Raw genomic sequence first — 26359 nt, 5'->3', positions numbered from 1 at the left:
GGCTGGCCTTGAGCTCACAGCAGTCCTCTTACCTCTTCGTCTTGAGTGTGGGATTAAAGGCATGTTTCACCACACCCTGCCCTAGTGATCCTATTTCACTAGGTTGGTGACTGGATATCACACACTGGCTCTGGCTACTGGAAAGGCACAATGTTATAACAGGCTGGTAACTACCCTCTTCTCTTTGGCTCATTCACAGGAGTTTCAGTGAAGATAGCAAGATGGTCACAGCATGGCTTCAGTCTTTGTGTCTTCTCACACTTCATTTGGTAAGAGCAGAGGGTATGCATGTCGACTTCTGTGGAATATTTTCTGACAACCTTTCACTCTGTACCAAGGAAGACCAGTCATTATCACATTTTAAAAAGGTGGCCTACCTGTCAAAATTAAATTGTATAGAATAGCTGTGATGTGATGTTTTCTGATGAAATGAATACAAATCCTAGGTCTGTCCTTTGACTGGAGGGAACACTTTATCCTCAGCTCTTAAGAGCCAATATCATATAGTGGGCAACACTTGGCTTTATCATATGTTTTTAGTTAGATTTATTTATTTATTGTTTATTATGGCTCCACATGCCAGGCAAGTGCTTTACCATTGAGCTGTACTCCATGGAGAAGGTTTAAGATAAATTCATCTTTCCTTCACGTGTAGCTCAGGGACCAGAAAGAAATTATATGGGCCCATACACTAGTCTAGCTTATATTTAAAACTTTAGAGCATGAAAACTACCCACCAAAGTCCATTAAGAAGACAACTTTATTTTCAGTCCTTCTGTGCTCCGTGTGTCTGTGGTCACTTATTTAGTTAACTCTATTGTCTGACTGGTTTGGAGCATGGAACTGGATAGGAACAGGGTCCCAGCCCTTGACCTTGGTTAGGTAGTTGAGGTGTCATCCTTGATTTACCAAAGAAGATCCTGTGGTTCAGAAGCTTGCTCAAGATGTTGTTGTCTTATGAAACAAGATTGTGGGGAGTATTTGCTTTCTTTCCCTTAGAAGGAAATTTTTAGATGCTCATACCTCAAACCTTGCTTCCTCCCCCCCCCCCCCGTACCCAAAAATAATACACCAAATTTCAAGTCCCAGAAATCTCCCTAGAGCTCATGTAGTTCCAAATTTTTGCAGAGTGAAAGCGCCAGACGTGACTTGGTCGAGAGTCCTCCTCTGAGGTGGGGGTGGGGACGGCAGCTCATCGCTGAGGAGCACTGCGCCCCCTCACAGCCGGCGGGCCCCGGGAAGCCTAGGCCACCTTCTTTATTTGGCCTTGTTCTTTTTCCTATCCTCTCAAACATTTTATTTTTCTACCTGTATCATTGTGGGGAGCTTGAAGGGTAAAGTCAGATCCAGATTCAAATTTTTGGCTGCCACTTACCGGTGCTAGAAAACTGACCGAATCACTTTAAGCTTTGAACCTCAGTTTTCTACACTTGGAAATAGGCCTATGTTGCAGTCTGGTTCACATTGCTGGTAGAAATCACACAACCAAGAGCAGCTTCTGGGAAAAAGAGATTTATTTTGGCTTATAGGCTCGAGGGGAAGCTCCATGATGGCAGGGGAAAACGATGGCATGAGCAGAGGGTGGACATCACCCCCTGGCCAACATAAGGTGGACCACAGCAACAGGAGGGTATGCCAAACATTGGCGTGGGGAAACTGGCTATAAAGCCCATAAGCCCGCCCCCAACAATACACTCCCTCCAGGAGGCATTAATTCCCAAACATCCATCAGCTGGGGAGCTAGCATTCAGAACACCTAAGTTTATGGGGGACACCTGAATCAAACCACCACAGCCTAATCCTAGTATTTGACTTATAGGACACTATTGCCATCCAATGAGGCAATGCTTTCATTTTGGATCGATGACTAACACAGACTAAGAATGGCTCAGATAACAGTTATTGGTGTCATGGAAGCATTTTCAATGTTCAGTGCCTACATATATACGGAGTCTGACCTCCATGAGGAAGGGAGTGTCTTTTAGTTTGCAGCCTCAGCACCTAGCATAGTGCTGGGAAGCAGGGTAGAAATGAAGACATGATTATAGAGTTGTGTTAGGAAGCAGCAATGAGATTAGCAATGGAGTGGGGGTGGATTCGATGACAAGTCTTTGCTGCTAGTGGGCTGCTGTTTGCCTGGGAGACCTGCATTTCTCTTTCTGGAAGACAGCTGTCCTTTCACCAGCCTCTGCCATCCATCCCGGCTCTGTGGTGTGGCTTGTGACTCATAGTGTGCACATTCACTCTGAAATCTTTACAGCCTCAATAGCCATATTAATGGGCGGGAAGAAAGATTCGTTGCCCCGATATGAGGATGTGACTTTGAACCCTGGAACTGAGACCCAACTGTCCCTTCCTGTTGTTGAGCTAGTTTGTCCCCACAGGAGAAACAGCCTTGCTTGTGAGCTTAGCTGGCTCATGAAGTGTTGGCTGGGCTGAGAGACAGGCTGCCGAGTGGAGTAACTGTGCGCAAAACACTGTCCCCATCTGGGGCCCACCACAGTGATACCAGCCACTTGCGTCCAGCTCTTCTGTCCTACCTTCCAGAGGCAGTAGTGGAGCTGGACAAGAAGGAGGATTTCCCCAAGGAAGACAGTCAAATTATTGTGTTACTTAAGAACTCTTTTAGCTGTAAATAGCAGGACATTTGACTTCATAGCAACTCCCTCAGCTAACAAGAAGCCTGTGGTGACCAATCCAGAGCAGGTTTAGCAGTTCCAGATATCACCAGACCTGTGCTTCTTTTTCTTTGGTCCACCATCTTTTGAGCTCATTCTTCCCCTTATAGTTCATGGGAGCTTCTCCAGCCATCAACATTATCTCAGCAAGAACCACTGGGAGGCGTTGGGGAGATGGCTCTGTAGATAATATGTTTGCCACATAAGCCTGAGTACCTGAGTTTGGACGCCCACAACCCACATCAAAGCCAGAACTGTGGTGGGCATCTATGACCCAATGCACCTACAGAGATGGGAAGCAGAGATGGGAGGATTTTCTGGATGCTTTTGGGCTAGCCAGCCTGATGAACACAGTGGTGCTTTAACCAGATTATATATTGTTTTCAGCTTCAGAAGCCCTGATAAAATCAGTAAGAGATGCCTTTATATTTGCAATTAATGCTAATCTTCTCTTTCTTTCTTAACAGACAACTGGATTTGGCCAAGAAGGGAAGTTTAGTGGGCCCCTAAAACCTATGACATTTTCTATTTTTGAAGGCCAAGAACCAAGTCAAATCATATTCCAGGTAAATGATGCTTGATCACTCACCCTGAGTTTTCACACTCTCCCAGGGACGTTTACTACATTCCGTGCTGTACAACAAGAAATAACATGAGGTGTCACCAGTCTCATCATCTAGAGGGCTCTCCAGAGAGAGGTGCATGTGGTGTGTGAGTTGGATCTGACACTCCCTTTCAGGGTTCCCTGATGTGCCTACGATCAATGCTTTGGCATCTCCTATGAGGAGTTAGTATCTGTGGGCCCCGCCTTGCCCCAGAAGAGGAAAGGTTCTCTGGAGAGGCACTGCACTTTTGAACATCAGGCCACCTGCTTACAGAGCTTGCCATGTGAGGTGTTGAAGGTGGGACTTCTCTCAGTGTGACCACAGACCTCCTTTGTTCGATGCTTCTTCTGAACCCAGTCTGCAGCTCTAGCTTTTGGGTTGGCCAAGGCACGTGGGGCCTGTTGGTCATCTTTGTTGTTTGTATTCTTTATTAGTTACTTTCTCATTGCATGACCAAATATATAACGAGAAGGAAGGGAGGGAAGAAGGGATGGGGGCAGAAGTGTTTGTGTATTTCAACATACAGTTTGGGATTACGGTCCCTCACGGCAGGGGCGGCGCGGTGCCAGGAGCTTGAGGCAGCTGATCGCAGTGAAGAAGCAGAGAGCGAGGAATGCTGGTGCTCAGCCAGCTCTCTCCAGTCTATCCAGTCCAGGATCCCAGCCCTTGCAATGGTGCCACCCACAGTTAAAGTGGGTCTTCCCCACCTCATTAAGAGAATGCCTCACCGGCATGCCCCGAGGGATACTAACCTACCCTTCATAATCCCTCAGGTGATTCTAGGTCCTGTCAAACTGACAATCAATATGAACCAGCACAGTGACAAAAATAGCAGAGACCTAAAGATTTTGGCTCACTGTTTCAGTCCATGGTCACCTGGCCTTAGCATTCTGGGCCTGTGGCAAGGCAGGGTAGCATGGTGGAAGGATATGGTGGAGCTCCTCAGCATATTGTGGCCAGGAAGCAGAGAGCTCAAGAAGAAGGGTCTAAAGACAAGTTATGAACTTCAGAAGCATACCTCCAGTGACCTGCTTCCTCTAAGTAAGCCCCATTTCCTAATAGCCCATTCAATGAGTTAATCTACCCATGCCATCCAGGCACCTCCATAGCACCACTGGCTAGGGTATAATTAATGTAACAAATAAATGAAAAATTATAAATGTTACATTAAAAAGTGTGTTTTGATCATATAGTTAGATATATGTACAAACAAATATGCATATGTATGAAGTTAATCACCATGCATATCCACCTCACATTCATTTCAATTTTTAATGATAAACACATTAAAATCAAATGGATTTTCAATGATGATGGTAGTGGCTAAACAGACAGGTTTTATCACTGCTGAACTGACAGGTGAGAAGGAAAGCATGAGAGAAAGCAGACACTTGATACAACCAGGGTCAAACCATGGAGGTGTGCTTCTAGCAAGAAAGCAGCAAATGATGGGCAGCAGATGGTTCATGGCTGAGGGTGGGCGATGGTGAGCATCAAAGGTCTGCATGTCTGCTGAGGTCAGCATGGGATGGATTGGCCCTTCACTCTTATGTAGGTTCCTGGGACCCACTAGAGACTTTCAGCAGAAGTTAGCTAAATAGACAGGATTATACAAGCTTACTCTGGGCATGGCAAACATGGGTTGAGGGGATGAGCTGAGATGTGGGAAGGGACTTAGGTGAAGTAATAGTGTGGGGTTTAAATAAGTACAAAGTGTCTGAGTGTTGATTCCCCCCATTCATGTAGAGCCCTAACTTTCATGTAATGGTGTCAAGAGGTAATCTTTTAGGAGGAGGCTGGGTTCTCAGGGCACAGTCCTCAGGAGTGGGATTTCGTGTCTATATGAAAAGGGCTGAGAAAGCCTATTTTCACCCTTCACTACTGGAGTCGGCCAAGTGATAAAGCAAGCTGTGTGTAAATGTAAAATATAAAAGCAAAGGATAGATGATGAGAAAAAAAATGTGAAATTAAATAGTTTACAATACTCATTTTTAGCATGTGGAACAATGGGGACTGTGGTAAATTGAGAGTACATCAAAAAGGGCTCATTTCACCTCCAGACAATTTTTTTTACAAAGCAGAATTTGGATTTACCAAATTTTACAAAATTTATAAAAACTCAAACTATTTATATGTAGGTAACACTTGCTCCTTTAAAATTTTTAGTATAGTTAAAAAGCCATCCTACAAGGTCAGTGACGGAAATAAACACATAAACATAGTTGAGGTCCAGAAAAGCTGTGGCTACTTCTGTGGCCTCCATGTGGAAAGGCTGTGTCAGAACAGAGCGGGCGACCTGGGCGCGCAGCTCCCGCTCCGCCGAGTGCCGCGGGGCTGCGAATGATGCCATTCACAGCGTGTAGCCATCCACAGCAACGGACTCCTTGACGTGTCATCCCAGAGGGGCAGATGCCAGTGAGCACGCCCATCTCTCAGGTGGCTCCACTTGTACATCACCCTAGTCCATTAGCCATGCTACAAAAACCTTTCCCCTTCTTGGCAGGAAATGATAATCTAGCGATCATGGCTGACCACCTATGAGTTATGAGTGTGTATGAGTGTGTGTGTGTGTGTGTGTGTGTGTGTGTGTGTGAGCTTGGAAGGTTGGGGGAAGATGGTGGGTAGAATATGAAGGGTTATGTCCTCGAATCACAGAATATTTGTGCTAACAAGAACATGAGAGACAACTGCTTGCTTTACAGGTGAGGGAAACTGAGACTGAATCAATTAATGGCAGGACCGAGACTTTGTTCTTTGAGTCAGGACCTTTCACGGAACCTAGAATTCACCGATTTGCCTAGACTAGCCAGCCAGTGAGCCCAAGGAGTCCTTGTTTCCTCCCCCCTGGTGCCGGGATTACAAATCCACACCACCACACCCAGCATTTACAATGTCTTCTGGGAAACTGAGCTCAGGGCCTCATACTTGTGCAACAAGAACTTGACACGTTGAGTTATTTGATCATAAGATATATTGATATAAATCTATAGGAGGTCTGATTTTATTTTTTTAATCATACTTTTTTATCTGAGTTAAGACAAAGTTCCACAAATGAGTGCATAATCAGATGAGTCCTTTTTAAAAAAAATACTTTATTTTTATTTATTTGACAGAGAGAAAGAGGGAGGTAAAAGAAGAGAGAGAGAGAGAGAGAGAGAGAGAGAGAGAGAGAGAATGGGTGTGCCAGGGCCTCCAGCCACTGCAAGTGAACTCCAGACATGTGTGCCCCCTTGTGTATCTGGCTAACATGGGTCCTGAGCAATCAAACTCTGGGTCCTTTGGCTTTCCAGGCAAATGCCTTAACTGCTAAGCCAACCCTCAAACTCCCTGATTTTATTTTTAAATGAATTATAACTGACATAATGTAATAGCATTCACTCTTTAAAATGTATAATTTGGGGTTTTTAGTAGATCACCAGGATGTGCAAGTATTGTCTCTATCTAACTTCAGAGTACCCTCGTCAGCACTAGAATAACCCTTGTGCTCACTAGCTCTCTTTCCTCAGTCCTCCCTGGCCTCAGCCCCTGAAAACCATTCAGTATCTTTCAATCTCAACAGATTTGCCTATTCTGCGCCAGTCATGTCAACGGGATCCTTCTGCAGGTGGCTCATTATGCATGGCCTCTTTTACATGCCACAGTGTTTTCTTCAGTCACTCACATTGTAGCATGTAATCTGACCCTCATTTCTCTGAATAGCTGAACAATATCCCTTTGCAGGGATATGCCACATTCTGAATATTTATACATCACTGAAGAACACTTGGGTTGTTTTCACTTATGGTTGTAATGGATAATGGTGCTACAGACATCCATTTATGTACAACTTTTTGTGACAGCATGTTTTTTGTTCTCTTGGGGAGACGCACATGGAATTTCTGAAAATATATATGTTTGGTTTTTTGAGGTAGGGCCTCATTCTAGCCCAGCTGACCTGGAACTCACTCTGTACTTCCAGGTTGGCCTCAAACTCATAACAATCCTCATACCTCGGCCTCCCAGATGCTGGGATTAAAGGCGTGTACCACCATGCCCAGCTATTGCTGAGCCAAATTTTATGTGGAACTTTTTGAGGAACTGCAATGCTTCTCTCAGGAAACCAAATCATTTTACATTTCTCTGAACATTTTTTCTACACATCTTCACCACTTGTTACTTACTCTTATTATAGCTATCCAAATGCTTGTGAAGCAGGATTTCTTCTTAGTGTTGCCCGTCCCTGATGACAAGTATCCATCTCTTCATGTGTTTGTTGGCTTTATCTTCATTGGTGAAATGTTCATTTAAAGAAGTTGCCTATTATTTATTAAATTATCTGTCTTTTTTGTTATTGTTTTTTGTTTTTCAAGGTAGGGTCTCACTCTAGCCCAGGCTGACCTGGAATTCACTGTGTAGTCTCAGGGTGGCCTCAAACTCATGGAGATCCTGCTACCTCTGCCTCCCTTGTGCTGGGATTAAAGGTGTGTACCACCACACCTGGCAAATTATCTGTCTTTTTATCATGGTAAATGTTACTGGAGAGGCAATATAGTAGAGTGTTGAGCATAGTCAGTAATGTGCAAGCATGGGGACCTGATTTCAATGGCCAGAACTCACCTAAAGAAGCCAGGCATATCGCGGGCAGCCTTAACCACTAAGCCATCTCCCCAGCCCACTATAATCATTGTTAAGCTTCTATAGGATTTTCCATACATAAGATCATGTCCTTTGTGAATATGGGGTCGGGGTAAAATAATATTACTTTTATTCTTCCAATCTGGATGCCTTTTGTTGTTCTCGGTTACTTCACTTGCTAGGACTTCAAGGAGAATGTTAGGTAAAAGTGACAAGACTGGACCTTCTTGCTGTGTCCTTGACATTCTGGATAAAGAATGAAGTTAACTGCTGTAGGTAGTCTTATTATTTTATTTTATTTTTTTAAAACTTTTTATTTATTTATTTGAGAGCGACAGACACAGAGAGAAAGACAGATAGAGGGAGAGAGAGAGAATGGGCGCGCCAGGGCTTCCAGCCTCTGCAAATGAACTCCAGACGCGTGCGCCCCCTTGTGCATCTGGCTAACGTGGGACCTGGGGAACCGAGCCTCGAACCGGGGTCCTTAGGCTTCACAGGCAAGTGCTTAACTGCTAAGCCATCTCTCCAGCCCAGTCTTATTATTTTAAAACATTTGTTCTTGAGCCACTTTAAGTAGTTTTTGTGTTTCTAGGAAATTGCCTATTTTGCCCATTGTCTAATTTGTGGCAAGATAATTGCTTATAATCTCAAACGTTTTTTAAATTTCTTTATAGTTGGGCTGATGCATCCTCTTCTACACTCCATTAGTACTCATAAGTCTTTTAGAGATGATTTCTTCTAGTTTCGAGTCTATTTAAAATAGATTAGTTAAAATCTTTAATAAGCCTAACATCTGAGCTTCAGGATTTTTTATTTATTTATGAAAGGGACAGAGACACAGACAGAGACAGAAAGAATGGGCACACTGGGGCCTCTAGCCATTGCAGACAAACCCCAGATCTATGCACCACCTTGTGCATATGGCTTACATGTGTCTTGGGGAGTCAAACCTGGGTCCTTTGGCTTTGTAGGCAAGCTCCTTAACCACTGAGCCCTCCTTTCAGCCCAGGATTAATTTGTATAGGCTGATGTTTGTCCCCTTTATGTATGAGTTTTACTTCCTAATTTATTGGTATGTATCAATATAATTTGTTGAACATTAAAAAAAATTCACAATGTGGCATCGCTATATATTGTCCCCAGAGCTTGTCATACTTACCTCTCATTGCTGAGTGTCTTTCACGAGCAGAGTCGGTAGTCAGTGCTCTAGATAGCATCCCCAGAGCTTGTTGCCATGACTACCCCTTGTTGAGGGTCTTTCATGAGTGGAGCCTGCAGTCAGTGTTCTATCTTCCCAGAGCTTGTTGCAGGGACGACTATTTCTTGAGTGTCTTTTGTAAGTGGGGTCTGTGGTCAGTGCTCTAGATGTCATTCCCAGAGCTTGTTGTGGTGACTACTCCTTGTAGAGTGTCTCTCATGAGCAGAGTCTGCCATCAGTACTTTTTGTCGTGTGGCCACTGAAGTGTCCATTCAGCTTAGTGTTGGTGAGTGACTAGACAGATAGGTGGCTGAGCCAATAAATCTGTCTGTATTAAGAGGCACTGTACGCAGGCTGGGGCACACCTTCCACAGTGTGGCCCACTACTTACAATTCTGCCTGGCCCTTCACTTCCTGCCTTGCATAAGCCTCCAAGTCAGCCAAGGGTGAGAACGAGCGCCTTTCCTGGGCCTGTTTACATCTGTTTCCAGAGGAGCCTTCTAGATTCACAGTCATATGTCAGAGGTTTTCAATTTGGATTTATCTCTAAAAAAATTTTTTTTAAGTATTTATTTATTTGCAAGGTGGGGCCAAGCCAGGGCCTCTAGCCACTGCAAATGAACTCCAGACGAATATGCCACTGTGTGCAATTGGATTTACATGAGTACTGGGGAATTGAACTCAGGCTTTGCAGGCTAATGCCTTAACTGCTTAGCTATCTCTCTAGCCCTGGATTTATCTTTTTTAAAATTTAATTTAATTTATTAGTTTTCTTTTCAGCAAACACAGGCAGCTTGGTACCATTGTTTAGGCTCATCCATGATCTACCCCCTCCCAATGGACCCTCCTTGTTGATGTAAATAGGTAGTGCATTGTGGAATTAGCCCACAGTTATTGGTACGATAAATGTCTCTGCACCTGGATTTATCTTAATGACATTTTGTAAACAGTAAACTACAGGCTGATAGTATAAAAAGCATGATTTATAATACTAACAGTTGAAAACTGAAACTGTCAAAAATTAGTGAAATTATTATAGCATGCCAATGTGATAGAATCATAGCCTAGCCTATCCTGTTGGATTTAGTTTGCTAGAATGTCCTTGAAAATTTGTCTACCTATATTCAGAAGAGGTATTGGTTGGAAGCTTGTAAACATGTAAGCTTTTGAAATTTATTTTTATCAGGCTAATCTGGCCTAAGAATGAGTGGGAAGTGGTTTTTACTCATCTAGCTTTGGGGAAAGTATCTTTTCTTCTAAAAAAAAAAAAAAAGTTCATTCATTTATTTGAGAGAGACAAAAGAGGATGACAGAGAATGAGGGTATAGGTGCACCAGGGCCACTCGCCACTGCAAATGAACTCCAGACGCCTGGGTCATTTTGTCCACCTGGCGTTACGTTGGTACTGGGGAATTGAACCCAAGCAGGCAGGCTTTGCAAACAAGAGCCTTTAACCACTGAGCCATCTCTCCAGCTCTGCAAGGAAGACCTCTTATTCTTCAGCTTTTTCTTTAAAATTTTTATCTGATTCTTTTTAATTTTTTATTGACAATTTCTATACTTATAGACAACAAACAATGATATTTCCCTCTCCCATTTTCCCCTTCACAACTCTGTTCTCCATCATATCCCCTCCTTCCCTCCATTAGCCTCTTTTACTTTGATGTCATCATCTTTTTCTTTTATTATGAGGGCCTTGTGAAGGTATTGCTAGGCACTGCGAGGTCATGAATATCAAGGCCAATTCTCTCTGGGCAGTTGCATTGTAAGGAGTCGTACCCTTCCTTTGGCTCTTACATTCTCTCCACCACCTCTTCGGCAGTGGACCCTGAGCCTTGGAGGGTGTGACAGAGATGTTTCAGTGCTGAGCACTCCTCTGTCACTTCTCAGCACTCTGTTGCCTTTTGGGTCATCCCAGTGGTCACCACCATCTGAAAAGAGAAGATTCTCTAACCAAAAGTGAGAGTAGCATTAATATATGAATATGAATATTAAGTTTAGTGCTTTCAGGGTAGTTTGGTGGAAATAATATATGCATTTAGCCAGACAAGAGTGGGTTTTATACCCCTATGGTACTTGAGCTCCCCTGCCATAGGCTTTTTTTTTATTAACTAGTTTTGTACTCAGTGAATACAGTCAAGTTGGTACCATGGTTAGGCTTGTCCATGTCCTACCTCCTCCCCTTGACCCTTCCAAGTTGAGGTATATGGATCATGCATTGTGGAGTTAGTCCACAGTTATGGGTAGGAGAAATGTCTCTGCATATCATGACCCCACATGTGGCTCTGACATTCTTTCCGCCCCCTCTTCTGCAAAATTTCCCTGAACCACGTTGGGTTCATTTTTGGTCAGCTTCAGTGATGAGGTGTTGGGAGCCTTTGTGTCTATGGATATCTGATTTGGTAGGAGTTGATTGTTCTCTGTGTTGATCTCCTTCATCCTTGTGCTGGTACCTGGTTCACCAAGAAAACAGCACCCTTTCTTGTTTTGCCAATATTTCTTAGTTTCAGCTGGGGCCCTTTTGGGGTATGATGGGGTGGTTCTGTCCTTAGGATCTGCACCCATCTGAAAAAGAGAAGCAGATTCTCCAAGGGAGAGTAAAGTTAGCACCAGACAAATGGGATAACCCTTATTTTTTTTATAGAGAATTTAATAGGTATAGGCCCTCTTGTAGCCCACGATTGGTGGTAGCTTGATAATGGAGAGTGGGCTCATGTTGGGGTATGGTTCTGACTTGTTTCCCAGCTCCAGTTATGAGTCCCATTCCACTGAGCAAATCAGTTAGCCAAATCAAGAGCAGTTGTTTCCCCACCATGGCTGTGCACCACTATTGGACTTGTGAGCATCACAACAGGTTATTTGCTGCTAAGTAGGTTAGACTATGAGTTGCTTGGACAGATATTGGTCATTTTCCTCCAGTCGCCCATGTAGTACCTTCTGGCCCTAGACACACTGACTATCTGGGGACTGACTCTGTTCCAGCTTCCAGCCATGTCATTCCATTTTATGTGTCGACCACATAAGGTGTCTTCAGCAGTATGGTCTTACCACTAACCTTTGGTGGGTCAGCATGTACTCTGATAGAAATATGTCTTTCTTTTAGGAAGCCTTGTAGGTCTCTCTGATCAAAAGCTCCTTGTGGATGATAGCTACATGCTGGTATTGGGAGTTGCAGGTCAGTTTGATTAGGATTTCAATACCAGGCATGTATCTCCTCCCTTAGAACAGGCCTCCAGTTCAGTTGGTTTCCTCCAGAGCAGACATGCCACTATTGCACACGTTCAGTCATTTGGTCTGTCTGGCCAAACTTGAGGCTTTCAGTGTCCATTGTTTTCACCACTAATGACTTCTGTCTCCCATAGGGCTGCATGTAGTACAGATTTTTTTACAGCTTACATTTGGCTGTTCTATAGGGAGAAGGTTTTTGGCTCAGCACAAGCTTGATTTTTCAGTGATCTTGCCACCTGTGAAGTCTTCAGCAATAGGCTCTTCCATCTGTTACTTGTGGGAAACCAAGGGCCTTGACAAAAGCCTGTAATGTTTTGGAGGTAGCAGGGACCTCCCTGGCCAACAGCTCACTGGAAGATAGCCCAACCCTGGCACTGAAAATTTTCTAGTAGCAATCTGTGGCTTCTGGATGTGCCATTAACCAAAGAAGCAGACTTTCATATGTCTTATTTGGAATATCTTGAATTTTGGTTAACCCTTCCCCCACCCTTCTCTTATTCAATCTCTTCCCCTGGTCTCACTTAGGCCATTCCACTCCCTGTTATCTGTTCTACTACATATATGTGTGTATGTATATGTACACACGCTCACAATACCATCCCCTAAAGTCCTTCCTTCTCCTCCCTACCTTATAGCCTTTTCCCAGCTTACCAGCCTCTGCTACACACACAAGTCTAAACATTTGTAGCTAGGATCCACATATGAGAGAGAACATGTAATGTTTGGCTTTCTGGGCCTGGGTTACCTCATTTAGTATAATCCTTTCCATATCCATCCATTTCCCAGTAAATTTCATTTTTCTTTACTGCTGAATAGAAATCCATTGTGTAAATGTACCACATCCTTACTATCCATTCATCTGTTGAGGGACATCTAGGCTAGTTCCATTTCCGAGCTATTGTGCATAGAGCAGCAATAAACATGGTTGTGTAAGTATCTCTAGGGTAGTGAGAAGAGTCACTAGGATTTATGCCTAGGAGTGCTATAGCTGGGTCATATGGTAAATCTAAAGTAGCTGTCTCAAGAACCTCTACACTGATTTCCACAATGGCTGTACCAGACTACATTCCCACCAACAGTGTAGAAGGGTTCCCTTTTTTCTGCATTCTCTACAACATTTATTGTCACTTATTTTCTTGATGCTAGCCATTCTGGCAGGAGTGAAATGGAATCTCAAAGTAGTTTCAATTTTTCATTTTCCTCATGGCTAAGGATGTAGAATACTTTTTTGTTTATATGCCATTTATATTTCTTCCAGTGAGAACTCTCTATTTAGTCCCATAGCTCATTTTTTAATTGGGTTGTTTGATTTCTTATTGTTTTGTTTTTTTGAGTTCTTTATATATTCTGGATATTAATCCTGTGTCAGATGTATAGCTGGCAAAGATTTTTCTCCTATTCTCTAGGTTGTCTCTTTGCTCTGTTCATAGTGTTCTTTGCTGTACAAAAGCTTTTCATTTCATCAGATACCAGTGGTTGGTTAGTGTTTTTTTTTTTTTTTTTTCCTGAGCAACTGGGGTTATATTCAGAAAGTCATTACCTATGCCAATATGTTGAAGGGTTTCCCCTACCTTTTCCTCTAGAAATTTCAATTTCAGGTCTGATATTAAGGTCCCTGATCCATTTGGATTTGATTCTTGTCCTTGGAGAAAGACAAGCCCTTCTGGCTTTTAAAGTTTGTGTTGAGTAATCTGCTGTGATCCTAATGGCCTTGACTTTGTAGGTAACTTGATATTTTTCTTTACCTGCTTTCAATATATTTCTTTGGTTTGCATGTTTAGTAGTTTAATTATAACATGGTGAGGAGAAGTTCTTTCCAGGTTTTGTCTGCTGGTATTCTAAAAGCTTCTTGTGTCTGCACTGGCATTTCTTTCCCAATCTGGGGAAAACTTTCTTCTATTATTTTGTTGAAAACACCTACTAAACCTCTGGATTGAAATTCTTCTCCTTTTACTATACTCTGAATTCTTATGTTTGATCTTTTCATGGTGTCCTGGATATCTTGAAATTCCCATTCATACCTTCCTATTAGCTTGTATTTCTTTGTTGGACAGTATTAGATATACCTCCTGGTCTTCCTGTTTAGATATTCTGTTCTCTCCTTCATCCATTCTACTGGTGAGACTGTACACAGGGCTTTTTTTAAATATATGACTGACTGTTTTTCAGAGCTAGAATTTCTGTCTGGTTTTTCTTTAGTGTTTCTATTTCCTTGCTCATGTATTGTAATGACCTCCTTATTTCATTAAGCTGGTTTCCTGTGTTCTTGTGGAATTCCTTCAGGAGTTTGGTTTCTTCTTTATTTCCTTTATTTTCTTTGATTCCTTTGAGATAAATTCATTTTTTTTTTGAGACCTTTGTCAGGCCTTTCATCTAAAACAGTCTCATTGGGGGCCATTTCTGATGGATTTATAATTTTTGGTGGGATTTTATTGTCCTGAGTCTTTGTGTTTCTTGTGTTATAGTGTTGCAATTTTTGCATCCTGAGTTGATTTGATTGTTTGGTTTTCTAATAATCTGTGGTGCTTTTAGATTTGGAAATCCAACTTTATGTACCTTCAGCATAGGAGTTTAAAGTGCCAAGTGTAGCTCTTCTTTTTTCTTTTTGAGGTAAGGTCTTACTCTAGCTATGGCTGACCTGGAATTCACTATGTAGCCTCAGGGTGGCCTTGAACTCACAGCAATCCTCCTACCTCTGCCTCTGGAGTGTTGGGATTATAGGTGTGTGCCACCACACCCAGCCAAGTATAGCTTTTGTTCTCCAGTCCAAATGCAGAAGTAATCCTAGGTGTTGAGTTTGGCTGCTGTTCAAGTATTTTAGTGAGCTGGGTGGAGCAATTTACTGGCAAATTTTAAACTTCAACTGAGAAATATACACATTCAGCAAAAACCAGCACACAGTATACAAGTGTGGGGATTAAAAGAAATAGATAGCCTTAAATATCCAAAATTGCTAAGTGTGTGCATTGCTCTACACCCTTAATCCTGTCAGTTTGGAGGTGGAGATTTCTGCTCTGAATTGGGTTCCAGGTCAGCCTGGATCTGAATCAGACCCTGCCCCCAGTAATGACAGAAGCAAAAGACAAAATATAAATCTGAAAGCATCAGAGGCAACAATAGTCAATCCCCAAATACAGGTTATTTGAAAATGGCAAAGCCATTGCCTTTTGGGTTGGCTTCTTATCTCACCAGTGCTGAGTGCCCACCTCCATCCCTCCGCGTTGTGCTGTAGAGCTGGTGTTCTGGTAAGCTGTGCTGTATGCTCTGCTGCTGGGGCTGATGCTGGAGGGTCTCGGTTCTGATGGTGGGGGATGGGAGAGTGCAGGAAGCCTGGAGTTGTACTGGAATGGCTTAGCTGGTCCCACCTCTTTCAGTGGCTCCTTGGCTGACCTCCGCTGTCTTTCCTTCAGGTTTCTGGACTTTACAAGGAGGCTGATTAGGTTGGAAAATCCCCTCATTTGGTCTCTACTCCTGCAGCTTGGCACCTGGCAGGTGCATAGGTGGCATGGATGGGGCCATAAGTGTCACAATGGGATTCTGGCTGGTTTCCTACTTTCTGGTGGATCTTGGGCTCTCCTGATTCTCTGCTATGGCTAATAAAAAAAAAAACCTATACACTTTCACTTTTCAGAAGAAAAGTCTATTTTGGTGTGGTTTTGCTTAAATCCCTCACTAGGCTGTTTTGGTGGCTCCTTTGCCACCATCTTACCCAAAACCTCCTGATTCTTATTTGTTTCAGTTGTTCCTCCTGCCTCAGTTTCATTATTACTCATTGAAATTGTATTTCCTCATTTGCATGTGTGTGTATGTTTATGTATGAGCATGCCAGGGTCTCTTGCTGCTCCAAAAGGACACTAGGTGCTTGTGCCACTTTTTGCACGTGGCTTTGTGTGAGTGTAGGGAATTGAACCCTTGCTGGCAGGCTTTGCGAGCAAGCACCTTTAATCTCAGTCTTGTCTCAGCCCATCCATCGTTCATTCATATATTTATTAAAATGTATTTTTAAAGATTTTTATACATCTATTAATTTTTTAGAGACAGAGAGAGGAGGAGAGAGATAGAGATAGAGACAGAGAGAGAGAGAGAAAATGGGTGTGCCAGGGCCTCTAGCCACTGCAAACAAACTCCAGATGCATGTGCCATCATGTGCATATGGCCTATGTGGGACCTGGAGAATTGGACCTGGGTCTTTAGGCTTTTCAGGCATGTGTCTTAACCACTAAACCAACTCTCCAGCCCTCACATATTTATTTTTGTGAGGCAGGGGCTTGGTATGTAGCCCAGGCTGATCTCTCATGCACAGCAGTCCTCCTGCCTCAGCCTCCTGAGTGCTGAGATTATAGGCATGATCCCCCACCCCTAGCAAATTGCTGACATTCTTCCAAACATATGTTCCAAGGGGGAAACTTTCTGGTGAGTGGCCTGGTTTATGTGGAGCTGGGGACTAACCCAGGGCTTCGTACATGTGCTAAGCAGGCACTGTACCAACTAAGCCACACCCCAAGCCCGTATGCAGGGCCTTATTCCACCTTTCTCACTGATTGTCAAAGGCTTTTGTGTTTTTCGAAACACAAAGAACAATAGTTTTTATTTGTTAATAAATAATGTAATACCAACAAGCAATCATGTAGAAAAACCCTCTTTACCTCTATTACTTCAGTCACAAACTGTTTTTGTATATTTTAAAATTCCACTCCTTGCCAGGCATGGTGGCACAAGCCTTTAATCCCAGCATTTGGGAAACATGGGTAGGAGAATCATGAATTTGAGATCACCTTGAGACTACATAGTGAATTCCAGATCAGCCTGGGCCAGAGCAAGACCCTACTTCAAAAATAAAACAAAAAAATTACATTTCTTGTTTATTGGCATGCATGCTTTTGGTGCTACGAGATTCACAGCCTGGCTTTACCCTCCTATTCTTTCATTACTTTACACCATATCATTGTGTCTTATGTTGCTTCATAATGAACCTTTTAATGATTAGTAATCTATTGTATAAAATTGATATGCCATAATATGATATGGATATTAACAATCTATATATCAAATTGATATATATGTTAATCAAAAAAATTATTTATTTGAGAGCGACAGACAGAGAGAGAAAGAGCCGGAGAGAGAGAGAGAGAGAGAGAGAGAGAGAGAGAGAGAGAGAATAGGTGCCTCAGGGCCCCCAGCCACTGCAAACAAGCTCCAGATGCATGCGCCACCTTGTGTATCTGGCTTATGTGGGTTCTGGGGAATCAAGCCTTGAACCAGAGTCCTTAGGCTTCACAAGCAAGCGCCTAACCGCATCTCAGCAGCCCAATATATATGCTAATTTTGACAGCTCAAAAGTTTCCATCTTTGCTGGTATTTTAAATAATCTTATACTATAAACATATAGTTTACTGTTTAAAATTTTCGTTAAGATAAATTTTGTACATTAATGCTTATCATCAAAGGCTATGAACACAATGCCTCAAGTTATTTTCAGGAATATACACATTACATTTTCACCAGTAATATGCTACCTTATATCCTAATATATATGAAATATACTTAAAATTATTAATGAAGTTGGATAACTTTCATACCTTCTTGATTTTATGTAAACTTTCTTTCTCTCTCTCTCTCTCTTTTTTTTTTTTTTTTTTGTTTTTTGTTTTTTGAGGTAGGGTTTCACTCTAGCACAGGCTGACCTGGAATTCACTATGTAGTCTCAGGGTGGCCTTGAACTCACAGTGATCCTCCTACCTCTGCCTCCCAAGTGTTGATTAAAGGCGTGTGCCACCACACCGGCATATTTCACATTGTTTCTTAAGGAAAATGTATTTTGAATGCCATTTCTTATTAGTGACTGTACAAATATAAACTTAAAATTGGCGACTTTCTACAAATTCCACAACACTTTTCCTCCTCACAGTCTAATCTGATTTCTTTTTTCTTTTTCCTAGTTTAAGGCCAATCCTCCTGCTGTGACTTTTGAACTATCTGGGGAAACCGACGGCATATTTATGATAGAACCAGATGGACTTCTGTATTACACCAGAGCCCTGGACAGGGAAACAAGGGCTACTCATCATCTCCAGGTGAACTGAGACAAAAAGGATGGTGCTCTAACCTCTATAGCATCCTTGGTCCTGACCCTTCTGGCACGTTATCCCTGGCCTCTCATTACCCATTAGAGCTCACCATTATTGGCATACTTACTTTGCAAACCTCATATGACCAGATATTACCAACTACAGAGGGGTGTGGCAAGGTTACCCTCTTCCTCAGGCTTTTAAAAATATTTATTTATTTATTTAAGAGAGAGAAAGAGAAGGGGGATAGGAAGAGGAAGAGAATAGACATGCCAGGGCCTCTAGCCACTGTGAATGAACTCCAGACACACATGCCACCTTGTGCATCTGGTCTATGTGGGTACTAGGGAATTGAACCTGGGTCATTAGGCTTTGGAGACAAGTGCCTTAACTGCTGAGCCATCTCTCTAGCCCAGGCTTGTTGACATAGTAACCCAATTTATATAGCCAAGGTCCTCAACTGGTCTTGTTCTTTCAAATAAGGCCATATTTAGGCACTGGTGCTAAAACCCAGCCAATGTTCCTCTGGTATGGGATCTATAGTGGCCTCATGACATTGACTCTAGCCTCTTAGAACCGGGACCAGTCTGTGTCCAGCACCTTCCTATGCTAGACATCCACTTTATGATCAGCCAGGCTTAAGTGATTGGACTCCTATTGTAGCAGCACCCAACTTGAACTTTTGTGGGCTCTTTCTCTCCTGTAATCACCAGACCATTGGTCTTTTGAGCTCTAATTTCAAAAATTCAAGTGACTTTTGAGCATGCCATAGAAGAAGTCCGATCTCACCAGGGTGATTTCCTTTTCCTCAACAACAGCTTGCGGCCCTCGATAGTCATGGAGCTACCGTGGAGGGTCCAGTCCCCATCACCATAGAAGTGAAGGACATTAACGACAACAAACCCATGTTTCTTCAGTCGAAGTACGAAGGCTCTGTGAGGCAGAACTCTCGCCCAGGTAACAGGAGGAGTGTGGATAAGTTTATGGAAAGACCACGGGGGCACATTTGTTGGATAACCGCGATAGCTGCCAGTTCTGGAGCACTTCCTATGTTATTTAAATGTCATAGTGATCTTCTGTGAATTGCTTTATTAGCCCTACTGTTCTGGACCAGGATCTTTCATCCTTGGCTCCTTGACTTCTTGTGACTGAAAATTTTTGACAGGGGCTGTAGAATTGTAGGACGTTGAGCAGCCCCTCTGACCTCTATCCAGAAGATGCCAGGAACATGCCTTACACTAAGCTGTGACAACAAAAATGCCACCACACATTGTCAAATGTACTGTGAGAGGCAAAAGTTTCTTTGCTAAACTTTAAAACATCTTGCAGCTCTCGAACACCATACACTGGTCTGGAAATATGAGCTCGCTGTCTCATATCCTTGTAGGAAGCTGTCGTCATCATTAATGGTTTCCATGTCCTTTTCTTCTCTTACATCCATCTCCCAGCCATGACTCATTCCTTCTCTATGCTGTACTGACCAACCTTCCATTTCCACAGAAAACATTCCATGGAGGCATAGTGTGTGCTTTGAGTACTCCTGAACGATTATCACATCATAAGTACACATACGTGAAGATAAGACTCCCAAGTTCAGACTTTATTTCCTTCAACTCATATCAAGTAACCGTATTACTCAGTGCCCCCCTTTTTTGAGGTGAGGTCTTGCTCTAACTCAGACTAACCTGGAATTAGTCTCAGGCTAGCCTACAACCCACAGTGATCCTCCTACCTCAGCCTCCTGAGTGCTGGGACTAAAGGGGTGCACTACCATGACCTGCTCAGTCCTTTTGTTACTGGTGGTCTCTGAGTATTCCCAAGCTCTTGGTGTGTTACTCAAAGAAAGACACACACAAGTAGTTAAGAAGACAAGCACTGGATTAAGAGCAAAGTGATAGTAAAGGTTTGCATATACTGCTGAAGAGGCAGCGGGCCACTACAGTGGACAGTACTCATGGGTCCCAGAAGTGGGCTGGGGTTTCTTTTATAGGAGTTTTAGGGGAAGATGGACCAGTTGCTAGGGGTATAGTCTTATTGTTTGATTGACAGGTTGGGATTACATGTTTTCTCTATTGTGAATGTTCCTTCCCATCATACATCTGATTTTAATCGTATGTACATGTGGTTACACATAGGTATAACATGGTTAATAGGGGTTTTTCCCAGAAGTTCACTTAGAGGACCCAGTTTGACTTACTGCTCACACCCACACACACAACCAGTCATTTGGATGCCCCCACTATTCAGATCTCACATGTAAGAACATATTTCAAGGGTTTCTGATCACAAAGAGTGGTCACTAAGGGGAGGAGAAATCTAGTGGTTTGTGTGGAGCAGGATGTGCATGTGGGGCTCCAGGTTCCTCACAGGTTACTAGGTGCACCATGTATGAGAGGCGTGTGTTTACTGCTCAAGCCAAACAGTGTCCTGGCTGGCTTGCCTGCTTCCCTTTCCTTTTCTTGGTTGTCAGTACCCACAGATCATCCTGTGACAAAACGCCTTCCACTTTGTTGTACAGAGCAGCTCTCTGCTGTCCCTGTCTCCTGTCTCTGGGGTGGCTACTAAAGACTCATATTTATAGACTATGCTCCAAGAATACTCCAGACATTACCTTCTTTCTCTTCATGAATGACATACAGAGAAGAAGTGACTTTCAACTTTTGTTTTCAAAACAGAAAATTTGGGGGCAGTTCAACAAACTTTTAGACATGTGGCTTACATATGTCCTGATCAGTGTTTAACAGCTGCTTTTCTGGAGGGGAATGGCCCTGATTTGTGGCATTTGCCAAGTTTCATGGTATAAGTGTACCTCATCATGGCCTATTTCATTACCAATATTGCTAACAATTGACTCATAAAGTTTCTAAAAATTCAAAATTGACTCTCACATGGAGACTCCAATATATCACTGGTCAATATTGATCAATATTTACTGTATTAGAAATGAAAATATATACTATATCATTTAAAAGAACCATAATATTTTAACAATACTTATATTTTCTAGACAAATAAAGTGATATTATTTTAATAGTTGCAAGTTTCCTTCACATCACGACTAGCAGAAACTAGTTGGGTTATTGTTTCTGTCTGTATGTTCCTGCTGCTGCCACATGCTATTTTGGTGGTACATGAAGAAAACTCATTCTCACCCAGGTATATAGTTGGCAAAGAGTGCAATATTTTTTAAAATGTTTATTTATGCATTTGAGAGTGACAGACAGACAGAGAGAAAGAGGCAGATAGAGAGAGAGAGAGAACGGGCTCGCCAGGGCCTCCAGCCACTGCAAACGAACTCCAGATGCGTGCGCCCCCTTGTGCATCTGGATAACGTGGGTCCTGGGGAATAGAGCCTTGAACAGGGGTCCTTAGGCTTCATAGGCAAGTGCTTCACCGCTAAGCCATCTCTCCAGCCCAAGAGTGGAATATTTAAAGAGTATTTTCAAATAACTGTGGGCATTGTTTGATATAATGCCAAAACTTAAAAAGCTTGTACTCTTGTACAGTTGCAATGCAGAGCCTTAAAACCAAGGAGGTCATCCCAGTGGTCATCGCCGTCTGAAAAGAGAAGCTTCTCTAACCAGAAGTGAGAGTAGCATTAATATATGAGTATGAACATTAAGTGTAGTGCTTTCAGGGCAATTTGGTGAGAGTAATATATGCATTTATCCAGACAAAAGTAGGCCTTATACCCCTGAGGCCCATGACCTCCCCTGCCATAGGTTTTTGATTAGGTTTTCAGTACCAGGCATGTATTCCCACCCATAGAGTGGGCCTTCAGTCCAATTATAGAGCAGTTGGTTTCTCCCAGAGCAGACATGCCACTATTGCACCCATTTAGTCATTTGGCCTGTCTGACCAAACTTGAGGTTTCCAGTGTCCACTGTTTGCACTGTGGATGACGTCTGTCGCCCATAACACTGCATACAGTGCAGCTTTTTCCAGCTTTCAGTTGGCTGGGATATAGGGAGAAAGTTTTCTGCTCAGTAACAACTTGATTTCTCAGTGACTTTGCCTCTCAGGCATGTGAAGTCCTCATCAATAGAGTCTTACCATCTCTTTCTCATGAGGAACCAAGGTCCTTGGCAATAGCTTGTAATGTTTTGGAGGTAACAGGGACCTCCCTGGCCAATAACCACTGTAATGAGCCAAAAGGCAAAATAGTGCTATGGAGAAGGGACGAAGGAGTGTCCAACACTGAAACACCTCATACCCACCAAGGCTCAGGGTCCATTGTGGAAGAGGTGGCAGAAAGAATGTAAGAGCTAAAGGAAGGGTACCAGTCCTTACATACAACTGACATATATATATTGTCTCAGGAGGCAGAGGTAGGAGGATTTCTGTGAGTTTGAGACCACCCTGAGACTCCATAGTGAATTCCAGGTTAGCCTGGGCTAGAGTGAGACCCTACCTCGAAACCCACCCCCCAAAAAAACAAACCATATATATATATATAAAACCAAGGAGCAGGGAAGGGATAATGACAATGGGAATGAGAACATATGGTGCATCTTGGCATGAACTCCAGATGCATGTGCTTCTTTGTGCATCTGGCTTTACATAGGTACTAGAGTACTAAACCCAGGTCAGCAGGCTTTGTAAGCAAGAACCTTTAACTGCTGAGCCATCTTCCCAGCCCCATATTGAAATCTGAATGGATCCTTTATACATGTGTGATAATTTTAAACTTACTTCATAGATTTCATGAAACTCCCAGGGACTTGCCTGAGGTCTCTGCACCACACTTTAAGGAAACTGTGTTGGGGGCATAGAATAATGTTTCATTTCCTCACTCATAGGAATCTGGGCACCTTCCCCCATTCTATCTCTGGCTATTAGAAGACTAAAGATACTATGGTTGGTTTGCATTTCCATTTCTTTTTTGCAAAGTTTGTTTTAACCATTATATTTTTATTTATTTATGAGAGAGAGAGAGAGAAATCAAGAAAGGCAGATAAAGGGAGAGAGAATGGGTAGGCCAGGGCCTCTAGCCAATACAAACTAACTCCAGATACATGTGCTACCTTGTTCATCTGGCATACATGGGTCCTGGGGAGTCAAACCTGAGTCCTTTGGCTTTGCAGGTAGGTGCCTTAATTGCTAAGCCATCTCTCCAGCCCACCCATTATTTTTATTTTTCTGTGTATGCTTTCTTACCAGGAAAACCATTTATGTATGTCAACGCTACAGACCTGGATGATCCAGCCACTCCCAATGGCCAGCTTTTCTATGAAATTGTCATCCAGCTTCCCAAGATCAACAATGTCATGTATTTTCAGATCAATAACAAAACTGGGGCAATATCACTGACTTATCAAGGTAAGTCAAACCCTCTTGAATCTGATTCATTCAAAAAGGACTCAGCTCTGTCATCTTTAGAGACATTTCAATTTTTAATCCTCCCCTACTTACCATAGGAGCTAAGGAATTAGATCCTGTTAAAAATCCTTCCTATAACCTGGTGGTCTCCGTGAAGGACATGGGAGGCCAGACTGAGAATTCCTTCAGCGACACCACATCTGTAGATATCATAGTAAAGGAAAACATCTGGAAAGCACCTGACCCTGTGGAGGTTCTGGAAAACTCAACTGACCCTCACCCCATCAAAATCACTCAGGTACCTCCTGGATACACAGCCTTGCTATGTAGAGACCTATTCTCATGGTTGTCTTTGATTTATTTAGTAGATACAAATCAAATTAAATTGTCACTGGCCCCATCTGTGGAGTTTATCATTATGGGCAGGAATCCTGGATACAGATATGCATTTGAGCTTTCAGAGAGGATTTCATCCCCACTTTAAGGGTAGATGCCAAGGTGCTGGTTGCTCCCAGCAGCAGTGTGTGATATGACTGCCTTAGAGCGGGCCCATGTATATGGTCTAAATTTGGGGTTGCAGAGATCTTTTAAAAAATTCTTTTTCATCCTGAGGGTAAAGCATATTCATCTCATTAAAGGTTCAGTGGCAGAGATAGGGCTGGCTCAGGGAACAAGTCATAGGAGGTAGCCTCTGCTCCCATTCCATCTCCTGTGTGGGCCTCTCCTTTCATGCAAATGGCACTCTTTCCCATGTCCATGGTGAATGTCCTTACCTGGATTCCCCTCAATTATCTTAGCTCCTAGAAATCCAGTCTGGACCCTCACATCTGATCTTTCCTGGAAACTCAGGAGGTTCATGGCATGAAAACCATGGGCAGCTGTGGGAGTCTTGTGTTTGGAAGCAGATGAGTGAATCCATGTTCTTGCTCCATTACTTGGATTGACTCATCATGAGCATGTCAATTAACTCTTTTCAGCCCTGAGTTATTTGTTAGTAAAGTGGGGAAAATAGTAACTGGCAGGGGTATGTGAAAACACATTTGAGGTTGGTGTTGGTGAAAGTAGATGAAGCAGGTTGGAGAGATGGCTTAGTGGTTAAGCACTTGCCTGTGAAGCCTAAGGACCACTGTTCGAGGTTCAATTGCCCAGGACCCACGTTAGCCAGATGGACAAGGGGGCACACACGTCTGGAGTTTGTTTGCCGTGCCTGGAGGCCCTGGTGCGCCCATTCTCCCTCTCTCTCTATCTGCCTCTTTCTCTCTCTGTCTGTCGCTCCTAAATAAATAAATAATTTTTAAGTAGATAAAGGATGTAGGAATGTTAATGATATGAAGTTCTTTGGAGATCCACGTTGTTGAAAAAGTGACATTATTTGTGTTAAAGGGCTCTAGAGTGAGTCATCCTATCATATATCTATTGTATAACCTAAAGGGAATTTTATTTGTGTTGAATTAACAAATGTCATCATCAAGAAAAGTGGAATGAAAGCAAGAGTTCATTCCAGCAGCTATGACTGTAAACATTTCAGATTTGGGGCCTTGGCTAATATCTTACTATTCACTATTCATATCACCTCCACAGGGATTCATAAATGCTAAAAAGAATTCCTGTTTTTAGCTGTTGTTGGTGTCTAATAAATTCTGGGGTGCACATTTGACTTCCAGGCCTGGAAAAAGTGATTTGGGTATTCTGAAACTCATGAAGAAGAATGAGGGGCACAGCTCAAAAAAAAAAAAAAAATGTAGGTTGAGTTCTTAGAACACACAAGAGCTTGCTTTAGAATCAGGAATGAATGAAGTTTTTGGTATGAACAATGGATGATGCCTGAATAACCAGCAGGAGACATCGTTGGTTGCTTGATAATGCTCCACAAGAGAATAGTTTCATGTGGAAATTTCACCTGGGCAAGCCATTCTGTTTTTGCTCTCATTGCCTTCTCTACAAGTTGAAGACAACAAATGTTTTCTCATAGGATTATTGGAAATGAAATGAGAATACAGTATGTAAATATGTTTACAATTATGTGTGCCTTGTACCAACCCTCAGTAAATGTTATTAATATTAATACTACAATTTCTAAGAAGCCAGACTATCAGCAAAATCCTTTACCACTTAGCTATTTCCTCAGCCCCCTTGAATTCTTTTTAGCAACATAATTCACTTTTAAAAACCATTTTAAGTTGAAAAATTAAAAATGTAGTTCAATGGCCATAAGGAATTACTGACATGCAACAAAATTGTCAACAATCTAGTATTGAGGACCAGTTGTTTTTTATCTTTCCAGTCTCTTGGTCCACATGCATCTTCTCTCACAATCCACTTTGGTCCATGCAGGTGCGGTGGAACGATCCAGGTGCACAATATTCCTTAGTTGAAAAGGAGAAGCTACCAAAATTTCCATTCTCAATTGACCAGGAAGGAGATATTTATGTAACTCAGCCCTTGGACCGAGAGGAAAAGGATTCAGTGAGTAAAACAAGAAGAACCTTTCAGACAATAAGACCAAGTCCTGTGTCAATTACAGTTGAGGGCAAAATTGATTTTACATGAAAATTATGTCCCACAGTATTATTGGCACTAGTGACGTGATAATTTGATAACTGATCCACAAATCCAACCCATTTCATTTTTCATCATTCTCTAGTTCAA

The 26359-nt window shown here is 42.5% G+C and overlaps 1 protein-coding gene across 1 annotated transcript in view; it reads left to right on the top strand.

The window, feature by feature from the left end:
• The first annotated feature begins 221 nt into the window (after positions 1-221).
• Cdh17 (cadherin 17) overlaps positions 222-26359 on the top strand; it is a 57998-nt gene continuing 31860 nt past the window's right edge. The window contains exons 1-7 of the mRNA XM_004657030.2: positions 222-269; positions 3146-3244; positions 18263-18397; positions 19210-19348; positions 23552-23710; positions 23809-24008; positions 26045-26176. Coding sequence (XP_004657087.2) covers positions 222-269; positions 3146-3244; positions 18263-18397; positions 19210-19348; positions 23552-23710; positions 23809-24008; positions 26045-26176 — 912 coding nt within the window. The remainder of the gene's footprint in view (positions 270-3145; positions 3245-18262; positions 18398-19209; positions 19349-23551; positions 23711-23808; positions 24009-26044; positions 26177-26359) is intronic.

Source organism: Jaculus jaculus, chromosome 2 (assembly GCF_020740685.1).
Source record: "Jaculus jaculus isolate mJacJac1 chromosome 2, mJacJac1.mat.Y.cur, whole genome shotgun sequence".
Lineage (NCBI taxonomy): Eukaryota > Metazoa > Chordata > Mammalia > Rodentia > Dipodidae > Jaculus > Jaculus jaculus.
This window is presented reverse-complemented; position numbering and strand designations above follow the sequence as displayed.